This window comes from Garra rufa, chromosome 1 (genome assembly GCF_049309525.1).
Source record: "Garra rufa chromosome 1, GarRuf1.0, whole genome shotgun sequence".
Lineage (NCBI taxonomy): Eukaryota > Metazoa > Chordata > Actinopteri > Cypriniformes > Cyprinidae > Garra > Garra rufa.
Window position 1 is genome coordinate 32,035,730 of NC_133361.1, and position 13,172 is coordinate 32,048,901.

Consider the following 13,172-nt stretch of genomic DNA (forward strand, 5'->3'; position numbering starts at 1 on the left):
ATGAAACAACAACATTATTAGTCATTTGTCATATTGCTGTTTTATACAAGCAATAAGCCAGTTTCCTTTAAATATTTTTCATTAATTCAATAATCCATCAAGAGAGAAAGTGTGCTTTTAAAAGGTATTAACATGTCATTTTAGGAATTTAGTTTGTTCGTTGTTGTTTTTCATATTTATTGCTTAGCAAATTTCTTTTTTTTTTTCCAGTTCATGTGTATACAATACAGCTCTTTGAAAAAAATAAAATAAAAAATTAAACAATTCAGTTTGTAATACTGTCAATCACAATCTCTTACTTAACCATCCTGACACCTGTTTGTTGACAGTTTGTCTGTATAAGTGGTCTTAGGTCTGAGATCAGCCTTGTCCCTACTGGTGTTCCTCAGGGTTCAATTTTAGGCCCCTTACTTTTTAGTATTTATTTCCCTTTGGATTGCTTTTAAGATAACTTTGGCTTAATTATCCTTTTTATGCAGACGGCACTCAGATTTATATTCACTTTAAGCCTGGTCAAAATGTGGATGTTGCTTTCTTATCACATTATACTTCTGAGATAAAAGCAAGGATGTGCCAAAACTTTTTGTGTCTTAATAATAAAAAAACTAAGGTCTTGCTTACTGGCAGTTCTCATCAGCTTCGTAAATCTGGCTCACTAATTGTAAATGTAAAAATACCCGTAACACAAACACTGCCTTAAATGTGACCCTGGACCACAAGTAGCATGGGTATATTTGTAACAATAGCCAACAATACCTTGTATGGTAAATGATATTCTGTATTTGTTGCATTGATCAAACTACACTGTTCTTGCAGCCCCCAGTGCTCCCAGCTTCATCAGTTTCTCTGAGGTGACCAGCAGCACTCTGAATGTGTCCTGGGGTTTCCCACTGTCCCCCAACGGTGTGGTGGAAGGCTACAGGGTGGTATACGAGCCTTCTGCCCCTATTCAAGGTCAGTCTATAGCTGCATGTTTTCACTGTATCAGACTCTGGTTTCTTAATGTTCTGGTTCGAACCGTGGCTTTTTTAACATCGTTTTAATGTTGTTTTGATGTTTGATAATGATGTGATGAGTTGTTTATATAAAACTCATTTTCTTGTTATTGTTTCCAGAAGCAGAAAATGTCTGACTTTAATAATATTTCTTAATGTCAACATAGTTTATCATACATAACTGGAGTAATTGATTTTGACTTGGTGTTCCTAGTAAGGAAAATGCTGTAGCATTGTGTTGTTTGTTTGAATGAAAGGAGTCTGTTCTTGTATGATAATGTGTAATCTTGTGCGTGTATGTGCATATTAGGTGTGACTAAAGTGGTAACGGTGGATATCCGTGGCAGCTGGCAGCGCTGGCTGAAGGTGCGTGACCTGACCAAGGGTGTGACCTATTGCTTCCGCGTGCAGGCCAAGACTATTGCCTACGGGCCTGAGGCAGAGGCCAACATCACAGCGGGTCCTGTCAAAGGTGAGCTACACAACCACAACCAAACAAACACAGCAACTAAAACAGATCAGCAAAACTCCCAGGGTCGCTGAGCACAGCTTACATTCCCCACTCTTCAGCCAGAGGTGTCAGAAATCCAGGCTGCGAAAAAACACCGGCGTGGATCAATATCTCACAGTGGTGTAGGCGTTTGGTTTAGCTTTAGACCTTCACTCACTAGGGTCGAATCGCTCGCCTGTTCTTCTCAGTTCACTGCACGCTCTCCTCTCTGTTTAGGGTCTCCTGGATCTCCTGTAGAAATGTCAATCACAAAGACAGGATCCATGCTTACCATCCATTGGACACCAGGAGAGACAGGAGGAGGACATGTGACTGGCTATGTGATTGAAGCACGCCCATCAGGTACATCACTCAAAACATACTGTTCATATATTCACTATATATTGAACATTCACTATAAATATTTAAAATATTTCATTGTAAAATCAAAAACTTACATTCAAAGCAGCAATTTAAACTTTTAAGGGAAATCAAAGTTCTTTGCACTTTTTCAACTATTAACCAGGTTGAAATCTCACTGAAATAATAAAAAGCTAAATATATATATATATAGCAAAGCACATAGCAAAATACTTTAGTTTAAGTTTTCATTTTTAAATTTAAAATAAAACCTGAAAATATAAAAAGCTAATATATAATATTGTATATTTTTGTATTTTTTATAATATTGCTTTTACTATTTGTTAATAGTTATATTAATAATATACTGCATATGCTAATTTGATGTAGCATCATTACATTTTAGATTTCACCAGGAATCAGATGGATAAATGCTTCTTTATTGCAGTGAATTTTTTTTTTACACAAATCTGATAGTCTACCAACAATTTCTTACCAACCACTGATATTTTGCATGTTTTTCTCAATATTTATGTTGTTATAACAAAACATTTCTTTTTGTTTTCTTTCTTTTACTTTTTCTATATATTTGTATAATGTAGGTCATTATGAAAGCCCGTTTTTGTCACTGATTAAATTTTTTTTTTAAGTTTATTGCGACTTTTTATCTCACAATTCTGACTTTTTTTTCTCCGAATTGCGTGATAGAAACCTACAATTCTGACTCTTTTTTCTTGGGAATCGCATGGTATAAACTTGGAGTTGCGAGTTATAAAGTCAGAATTGCAAGATATAAACTCACAATTCAAACTTTTTTCTTAGAATTGCGTAATATAAACTCGCAATTGCAAGATATAAACTCACAATTCTGACTTTTTTCTCATAATTGTGTGATATAAACTCGCAATTGCGATTTATAAACTGAATTGTGATAAACTCGTAATGCTGACTTTTTTCCTTAGAAATGCATGATATAAACTCGCAATTGTGAGTTATAAACTCAGAATTTCATGATATAAACTCGCGATTGCGAGTTATAAACTCAGACTTGCGATATAAACTCAGTTCTGACTTTTTTCTCAGAATTGCGTGATTTAAACTCGCAATAGCGAATTGTAAAGTCAGAATTGCGTGATATAAACTCAGAATTTTGACTTCTTTTTTTCAAAACTGCATGATATAAATTCACAGTTGCGAGTTATAAACTCAGAATTGCGATATAAACTCAATTCTGACTTTTTTTTCTCTGAAATGCATGATATAAACTCACAATTACGAGTTATAAACTCAGAATTGTGAGTTTATATCACATTTCTAAATTTATATCTCGTAACCTTTTTTCTCAGAATTGCATGATATAAACTCATAGTTGGGAGTTATAAACTTAGAATTGTGAGATACAAACTTACATAAATAAACTCACAATTCTAACTTTTTTTCTGAATTGCATGATATAAACTTTCAATTCTGAGAAAAAAGTTTGTCTCAACATTCTGACTTCATAACTCGCAATTGGGAGTTTATATCACACATTTCAGACTTCATTTCTCAGAATTGCGAGTTTATATCTTACAATTCTAACTTTATAACTCACAATTGTGAGTTTGTATCATGCAATTCTGAGAAAAAGTAAGAATTTCAAGATGTAATTTTGTATTTTTATTAAGTGGTGGAAACCACTTTCTTTTTTTTGACTGAGCTAAAATTGCTAGAAGATCACTTCAAGTTTTTTTTTTTTTTTTTTTTCCTTTTTCCAGTTCAAACCATGTAATGTTGCAGTTCCTAGAAAAGTTATCAGCCAAAGCTAATTTTGAACTCACATTTGGTGCTTGTCGAGTGTTCATTTAAAAGCCTGATTGCTGGTCTGAAATAATCTACCGAACATTTACTTGCCATTGTTACTGGGATACACTGGTGTAACTGCCCTTTCCATGTCATCATGGTTTCATTCACATTGAACATCATTGGTTGTCGGGCAATGAAACAGCTGCTAGCTGCTCTTGATGTCAGCATCTGCTAAGCGAAATGGGACACAGTAATGAACTTAGTGCTTCCAAGTGCATGATGACGTTTTTACTGGAAGTGACCTTGCTCTTCGCAGATGAAGGGATGTGGGATACATTTGTGCGCCACTTGCCTCCCACCAGCACCTCGCATTCAGTGAGTCTAGACCGCCTGCGGCAGGGTATCAGCTACCAGTTCAGAGTGCTGGCCGTCAACGAGTTCGGCTACGGCGAGCCAAGTGCGCCCTCTGCTGCCATGTCAGGTAATTACACTCTCTTCATGGCTTCCTGTACTGAGATGAGTCATCAAAGAGATTTTGACAGGGTGTTGCATCACTTACTGTTGGTATTATTTAGCTCTAATATGACTTTTACACCCACATGAACTGTCTGTACCATGTCCTTACGGAAAAGCTGCTCTTTCTTGGCTCACAAGGCTTAATGAAGCTTTTCAGACAAACTACGTTTCATGTTTCAGCAGGAGAAATAAAATACACAAAAGTTAAATAACAACTGACATTTAGCAGGAGTATTTGGGTATAAAATGAATATGTGTAGCTCAGATAAGAAGTGACTGAATTCATATTGAGTTCATATGTGACCCTGGACCACAAAACCAGTTCTAAGTAGCATGGGTATATTTGTAGCAATAGACAACAATAAATTGTATGGGTCAAACTTATCGTTTTTTCTTTTATGCCAAAAATCATTAGGATATTAAGTAAAGATCATGTTCCATGAAGATATTTTGTAAATTTCCTACCGTAAATATATCAAAACTTACTTTTTGATTAGTAATATGGATTGCTAAGAACTTCATTTTGACAACTCTAAAGGCAACTTTCTCATTATTTTGATCTTGGAATTTATGATTTAGAGATGTGGCTGTTTTCTTCTGTTCTTATAAATGTTTACTCATTGAGATTGCCTTATTTTCATGTGTTTTCCTGTGGTTGAGCAACCACACATTAATGCCGGAAGTAGGGGGCTGGGTGTTAAAAATGAATAAATTAAAAAAAGTAACAAAAATTTTGCCCTTATGCTTAGTTTGTGGCTCATTTTTACTGTTGTTTAATTAACAAAAAAACATAGGCTATAAAGTAAAATAGAACAATGACAAATTCACTTAAATTAAACTGAACTTAAAAATTAATGTTTTACCAGCATTGTAACACAAATAAACAAATGGTCTTTGGATTTCCTCTTTAAAACAATCATAGTTTGTGGTTTATTATAAACCTATTCATTCAAACATCAGAGATGCACCTAAATAACCTAAATAAGTAAGGCTTTCTCTTTTCAAAATATATACTTGCGGATATGCTACCTTATTTGAATTTGTAAGACGTGAACCCTGAACTACTGCTTTCTTATCACAGATAAGGAATACAAACAATTGCTGTCTCACTGCTGTATAAGGAAAGTTAATCAATGTAACTAGGGCCATGTAGAGGGTATTACCCTAAAAGGAACTTGAAAGTCAATTTATTTGTTAAATAAATATTGTGTAGACCTTTGTATCTCTATAATGTTATAGCTGAGTAATGCTCATAAAACTGTTGAAACGGTTTCGAGATGTCTCATCGCAGAGGCTGTCATATGATCAGTTTGTTTTTAATACCATCAGCCAAACAAAGTGGTTTTTATTTGTGATATTGTAAACCGAGTCAGATTCATTGACATAGCTGACAAAGCATGGATTTGAAAGCAAGATTTCAATGTTGTACAAATTATATAAAGGTAGAAAAAAAAAAGCTGTCAAAGACTAGAGCTTTCTTCTCTGTCTCGCTCAGACTTTCTCTTTAGCCACTGGCTAGTGCTTTCAAGAAAAACTGCCATGTTGCCTCAGCAAGTAATTAATGTAGTGTGGTGCAAGTCCTAGAGGTCTGTTTGTAAATGAAAAGCGAAGTATGTTATCAACATCTCGCATGTCATGGGACTGAAATATTCATACCACAGGCATGCTCCAATCTGTCTGTGAGCTGATGTCACTGCAGCTCAGTATTGCTGTCAGAGTAGTCCATCAGCGGCTGTCACATATGACTGGAGAGTTCTGGCACATTTGGGCCATGCTCTCCTTTGCTCTAGAGCACTAGAGATGAGCAGATAGGACACGGGCCAATAAACATGTGCCACTGCTTCTCCAAATATGGTAGACGTTCACTGCTGTCTTCTCTCAAATAAGGAAATATCTTCTCAAGTTGGCGAGTATCACTACTGGTAATATGAAGGATAGTCAATTACTTTCCAATCCAATCACAAGTGGTCAACCAAGACACACTAGTTTTCAAACTTTGGGTCGCCTAAAAGACCTAAAAATAGCTTGCCAGGATGATTTAAAGGAATAGTTCACCCAAAAATGAAAATTCTCATCGATTACTCACCCTCATGTTGTTCCAAAGCCGTAAGACCTTTGTTCATCTTTAGAACACATATTAAGATATTTTTGATGAAACCCGAGAGCTTTCTGACCCTCCATAGACAGTAGGACCACACGCATACATTGTGATACTCTGCTGAAAATGTGTCACAGACTGACATGGAAGAGAAGAAATCTACCTGATCTCATGACGAAAAACATACCTGTGAGAATATTTTCGCAAGACGTGAAATACGTACCAATAAGTACATCACTGCAGTTTCCAACTGAAATGAACACTAGAAGGGGTAAAACAGCAAGCACTTGTAATCATTTTTGTACACAGTTATGATTACAACTCCATAACTGACATAACAAGCTTGCTCGGTAGCTCAGCTGGCATGGAATTGGACTTAGGGTGTGGAATCCTTGGGTACAAATTCTGTGGAAAAAAATGCCTCGATGAAAGAGTTAAAAGATGAGAGATCAAATAAAAGCTAAAACGGCATGCTTGCAATTGTGTTTTTATGCCACATATGCTTTTGTTCATACTATCGGGTAGGCTTAGGTGTAGTGCAGATGGTACGTAGAGTTATAGTGCCACTCAATGAACATTTCAAGTCAGAACTGTGGTGATGTACAAAACCAACGTCACATAAAACGTACCATATGTAACACACTTTTAGCGCCACTCAATGGACATTTCACATCGAATAAGTCACGAAACATACATGGCGGTACGTATTTCACGTCTTGGAAAAAAGTTCCCACAGGTACATTTTTGTCATGAGATCAGATTAGAAGAAATTGTTGAAAAATTTTATTTTTGTGTTATTTGCGCTCAAAAAGTATTCTTGTAGCTTCCTAACATTACGATAGAACCACTGATGTTGAATGGACTATTTTAACAATCTACTTGCTACCTTTCTTGGCTTTCAACGTGTCAGTTGTGTTGCTGTCTATGCAGGATCAGAAAGCTTTCGAATATCATCAAAAATATCTTAATTTGTGTTCAAAAATGAACAAATGTCTTATGGGTTAGGAACGACATGAGGGTGAGTAATTAATGACAGAATTTCATTACTGGGTGGAACTATCACCTTAAAAAAAGTTTGAAAACTACTGTTTTACAAGCATCTACTGTGACTGTTCGGATTTTGTCCCCTTATATTTTCTCACATTCTACATCACTTTCACAGGAGCACCAAGTGCGGCACACAAACACGATTGAATAAATGAAGCCATTACGCTGCTTAAAGTGAGCAGGAATGGAAGCGAGTGGAAAGGATACAAATGGTAACAAAAATTTCAATCGGTGTGCTTTTGCCCAAAATAGCGAAGTTGAAATCTATTGGTTTTGGGGGACAAGCTTAAAATGTGAAAACAATGTGATTGGATGGAATCATAAAGCTTCTAAACTAAGCATACACTACACAATTTTGTTAAAATCTTTCAAATCAAAAATATGCAATCTGACTGCTAACTAGCATCAACTCTTCCTGACTATAAATAGGGAGGGGAAAGTATTCTAGCCTTAAATCTACAAAGAAATCAAGTAAAAAAATAATGTAAAAGTTTTGTAAAATGTGTCTTACGTAGCATGAGTATATTGTAGCAACTGCCAAAAATGCATTGTATGGTTCAAAATGATCTATTTTTATTTAATGGCAAAAAAATAATTCGGATATTAAGTAAAAATCATGTTCCGTGAAGATATTTTGTAAATTTCCTACCGTAAATATATCAAAACTTAATTTTTGATTAGTAATATGCATTGCTAAGAACTTAATTTGGACAACTTTAAAGGTGATTTCTCAATACTTGGTTCCCTTCCGGGAACTCTAACTGCGTCATCAACGCTTTGGGGAACGCCATTGGCGGGCCGCACTCTGAACATGTCTACAATCAATGAAACGACGGTAGTGACGTCACAGGCGTGGTGACGTAAGCGACCAGGAAGTATAAAGCACGTGCGTTTGATGCCGGCGTCAGCTTTTGTCATTCAGCGAGAGCGCTCTGTGTATGTGTCTGTCTTTGCATATTGCTGTTTTTCTGTGCCAGTTTGCACAAATTTCTTTTGAGCAATATGTCAACCAGGAAACGGGGAAAGAAAAGAGAGAGTTTTAGAGTGGTTGAGCAGCCACATAGGCGGTGTGCTCCCCCATGTCAGCGATTCATCACTGGCGGGGATACACACAACCTATGCGTGGTCTGCTTGGGAGCGGAGCATGCACAGTCAGCCCTTGACGGGGCTGGCTGCCGGCAGTGTGAACGCCTTCCACTGCGGGTGCTTCGTTCCCGGAGAGCCCTCTTCGAGGAGGGGGCTTTCACCAGCGTTCCCTGAGGGTCTGGCCCCCTTTCCGCCGAGGCGGAGCGGCAGCTGCACTCGTGGGGTTCGCAATTAGATCTGCTAGAGGGAATGGAGACGGGCGCTGCCCTATCTCCCTCCTCACCTGGCGGATCTAGCGACCTCCTTCTGGATGTGGAAGCCCGCACTGCGGTTCCTTCCCTCCAGGAGGAGAACGAATCAAGGCTTCTCCTATCTTCCTCCGAGGAGGTTGATGTGGAAAGTCTTGATGCAGTTCAACCGCCCCCCCGATCGCCTCACTATGAGGAGCTAGTGGAGGTGTTGACTAATGCGGTAGCCAAATTAAAGATCGATTGGCCCGCTGAACAAAGCCATGAGCCACAGAGAAGCCGTTTAGATGAATGCTTCCTGCGGATTCAACACCTCCTAGACAGAGCCTTCCGTTTTTCCCGGATCTGCATAATGAGTTCGTCAGATCCAAAACCATATTCAGCCCGCTTATTCTCCTCGGCCACTGATCACTACGGTAATGTGGCGGGGATGAATGAGCACGGCTATAAGATGATGCCGCAGGTTGAACAGACGCTCGCAGGCTATCTGTCACCTGGGCAGGCATCATCTTTGAAGGCTCCGTCCTTGCTCACCAAGCCATTAAGAGTTACATCAAGCTTGATGGGCAAGGCATACACGGCAGCAGGTCAGGCTGGGGCTTGCCTTCACACTATGGCAGTCCTTCAAGCCTACCAAGCAGACCTGCTGCAGGAGTTTAATGACGGCGAGGAAGTGAGCGTCACAGAGATGCGACGCAATGCAGATCTCGCTCTCCGGGCCACCAAAGAGACCGCTCGCGCTGTGGGTCGGTCTATGTCAGCCTTGGTGGCCGCGGAGAGGCATCTGTGGCTGACCCTGTCCGAAATGAGGGAGAAGGACAGGGTCACGCTTCTGGACGCCCCCCTGCATCCATCCGGCCTCTTTGGTGACTCAGTTGTCGGCAGACACCAGGAGGCCCGCAAGCAGGCGGCGGCGTTCCAGAAGTTCCTTCCTCGCCGCGTTTACTCCTCTGGGGCTGAACGGGAGCAGCCCCAGCCGTGTGCTAGCTCCTCACATAGAGAGGCTCAAAAAAGGAGTGTTGCAACCCACGCCCCTCCGGCAAAGCCTAGAGGACGGGGTAAGCAACACTCCAAGTCGGGGGCCTCTGGGAAGAGGGCTGACCTGAGGGTCGTCCTCCAGTCCAAGGGGTCCTCGGCTAAGCGGCCCTGACTGCTGCGGCACAGGGCCAGTGAGGGCAGCCCCTCTCGGGGAGGCTGGTGGTTCACCACAGTACATGGTGGCCGCCCTTCCTCGGGGCCCTCAGGAGATTCGTCAGCTAACCCTGCCAATGTTACAGGGCGCGGCAGTCTCCCGCGAACATCATTCTCTGGTCTCTCCGCCCTGAATCGTAGCGGAGCTAGAGAGTTCGCCGCCCCCACAGGGGCTTTCAGAACAGCCGATTCAGGCGTTTCCTGCCAGTTCGCTGTTACAGGCCACCGAATCAGTTGTTCAAATAAATCCAGAAACCAGTCTCGAGAGGCTGGTTCCCTTAGTAGATTATCTGGCAGCGTGGAAACTACTGCCAAATGTATCTGCATCAGTCCTGCGTACTGTAGAGAAAGGTTATTCTATCCAATTCGGCGCACCGCCGCCACCTTTCAACGGGGTATTTCCCACCGAGGTGGGCCCCGAGCAGGCTCTGGTAATGAAACAGGAAGTAAACTCCCTTCTGAGGAAGGAGGCCATCGAGGTGGTCCCTCTTCAGCACAGAGAGTCCGGGTTCTACAGCCGGTACTTCATCGTTCCGAAGAAGGATGGTGGGCTGCGGCCCATTTTAGATCTCAGACACTTGAACCGCTCAGTCAAGAAACTGAAGTTCAAGATGTTAACTGTCAAACAGGTCGTGTCTCAAATCAGGTCCGAGGACTGGTTTGTCACGATAGATCTAAAAGACGCATACTTTCACGTCTCCATCCTTCCTCAACACAGGAAGTTCCTGAGGTTTGCTTTCAGGGGCAGAGCTTACCAATACAGGGTTCTTCCGTTCGGCCTAGCTCTCTCACCCCGAACTTTCACGAAGTGTGTGGATGCTGCGCTGGCTCCGTTGCGACTCCAGGGTATCCGCATACTCAACTACATAGACGACTGGCTGATTTTAGCCAGCTCAGAGCAGTTAGCGGTTCAGCATCGAGGTGCTGTTCTCGCTCACATGAAAGAGCTGGGGTTGAGACTCAGCGCCAAGAAAAGTGTGCTATCTCCATTACAGAGAACCACTTATCTAGGTGTCGTATGGGATTCGACCACGATGCAGGCACGAATGTCACCTGCTCAGATCGAGTCGATCCTTACTGCAGTAAATGCGGTCAAGCTAGGCCTGTCACTCACTGTCAAACAGTTCCAAGTACTGTTAGGTCTTATGGCAGCTGCATCCAACGTGATACCTCTTGGACTGCTGTACATGAGACCACTGCAGTGGTGGCTCAAAACCAGAGGGTTTTCCCCGAGGGGCAACCCGTTCCGCAAGATCAAGGTCACGCGGCGATGCCTACGTGCCTTGGACTTGTGGAAGAAACCCTGGTTTCTCTCTCAGGGCCCGATGCTGGGAGCTCCTTGTCGCCGCATCATGCTAGCGACAGATGCGTCCCTTACCGGGTGGGGAGCGGTCATGAGTGGCCGCTCAACCCCAGGCCTGTGGAACGACCATCATCTCTCCTGGCACATAAATTGCCTAGAGATGCTGGCCGTGTTTCGGGCCCTGAAGCATTTCCTTCCAGACCTAAGAAACCATCATGTGTTGGTCCAGACAGACAACATCGCGGTAGTCTATTATATCAACCACCAGGGTGGTCTGCGATCACGCCCCTTGTACAAGTTGGCGTACCAGATCTTCCTGTGGTCACAAGAAAAGCTTCTATCTCTGAGAGCAGTCCATATACCCGGACGTCTCAATGTGGGAGCAGACGTCCTGTCGAGGCAGGGGCAGAGGCCCGGGGAATGGATGCTTCACCCTCAAGTAGTGAAGCAGATTTGGAGAGTGTTTGGCCAGGCTCAAGTGGACCTCTTTGCGACTCGAGAGACATCGCAATGTCCTCTCTGGTACTCTCTAGTGCCTCCAGCTCCGCTGGGACTGGACGCCATGGTACAGACATGGCCAAGGCTTCGTCTGTACGCATTTCCCCCGATCGCTCTGCTCCCGGGAGTTCTGGAAAGAGTGCGCCGGTTTGGAGTACGGCTACTGCTAGTAGCCCCATACTGGCCGGCCCGAGTATGGTTCTCGGACATTATCGCCCTCCTAGACGGCTCTCCGTGGGAGATTCCCGTCAGGAGGGACCTCCTATCCCAGGCCGGGGGCGCAATATGCCACCCCCACCCGGAGATGTGGAAATTATGGGTGTGGCCCCTGAGGGGGCACATCTCATAGAGACTGGTCCCTCTCACGTTCGTTAGGTTCTACGAACTTGATCTCAGAGCCACTCCTGGCTCCGTTGTCCTCATGTCCTAGCAACAAGGCTAGGCCCAGAGTCTCATCCCTCCTGGTCTGGCAGCTCTCAAGACAGGAGATGTACCTCGTGTGCCTGAGGGCCGAGGTTTACTTTTCCCTCTGGTTCTAGTAGATACTAGACCAAGGATTATTTTTCCCTCTGGTTCTGGCACGACCAGACCAAGGAATACTATGCTCTCCTCATGTGCCTGAGGGCCGAGGAATATCCTCCCCACTGGTTCTAGTAAGACTAGACCAAGGAATATTCTCCCTCTTGTTCTTGCACGTATGGTTCCCAGACAGAGGTGTAATACCACTCGCGTCCTGGCAAAATTCCCAGGCGGAGACACTCCAGTGTTCTGGCAGGTACACCAGACACTACTTGGGTCCCTCTTGTTCTGGCAGAGAACCAGACAAAGGACTATCTTTTCCTCGTGCGCCTGAGGGCCGAGGATCATATTGCCCTCTTGTCTGTGGAAGACTAGACAATGGCTTATTCGGTCCCTCTTGTTCTGGCTCTTCCCAGACAAAGGACTAAGACTCTTCGTGCGCCTGAGGGCCGAGGAGAACCTCTTGTTCTGGCTGACGGACAAGAAGAGGTCTATCGCTCTCCTCGTGGGCTTGAGGGCTGAGGAGGGTTTCTCCCTCTCGCTCCGGTTGAGGATCCAGACTAAGAATGACTCTGGTAGAGGACCAATGTTTTCCTCGTGGGCCTGAGGGCCGAGAATTACTATCAATGCTCTCCTCGTGTGCCTGAGGGCCGAGGATTACCTCCCTCTGGTTCTAGTAGCTTACTAGACCAAGGATCTTTCTCCCTCTTGTTCTGGCACGTATGTTCCCAGACAGAGGTGTAATACCACTCGCGTCCTGGCAAGATTTCCCAGGCGGAGTCATCACAGTGTCTTGGCAGGTAAGTATTCCAGACACTGTTTCCTTCTTGTTCTGGCACCCTAGTGTCACCAGACAGAGGGAATTTCTTCTCTGGAGTGATGCACCAGAGACACAACGCATTCCTTTCCCTTGGCCTAGCAGCAAAACAGACACTGCGCAGGGATTTGGAATCATGGGGGCGTGGGTATCTCGTTCCCCAAAGCGTTGATGACGCAGTTCGAGTTCCCGGAAGGGAACGTCTCAGGTTACGAATGT

General features: G+C 43.1%; 1 protein-coding gene across 2 annotated transcripts in view; it reads left to right on the forward strand.

Moving 5' to 3' along the window:
• sdk1a (sidekick cell adhesion molecule 1a) overlaps positions 1 to 13,172 on the forward strand; it is a 452,163-nt gene that overhangs the window by 415,569 nt on the left and 23,422 nt on the right. For both annotated transcript variants that reach the window (XM_073838832.1, XM_073838837.1), the window contains exons 38-41: positions 817 to 954; positions 1,306 to 1,467; positions 1,723 to 1,848; positions 3,947 to 4,111. In XM_073838832.1, coding sequence (XP_073694933.1) covers positions 817 to 954; positions 1,306 to 1,467; positions 1,723 to 1,848; positions 3,947 to 4,111 — 591 coding nt within the window. The remainder of the gene's footprint in view (positions 1 to 816; positions 955 to 1,305; positions 1,468 to 1,722; positions 1,849 to 3,946; positions 4,112 to 13,172) is intronic.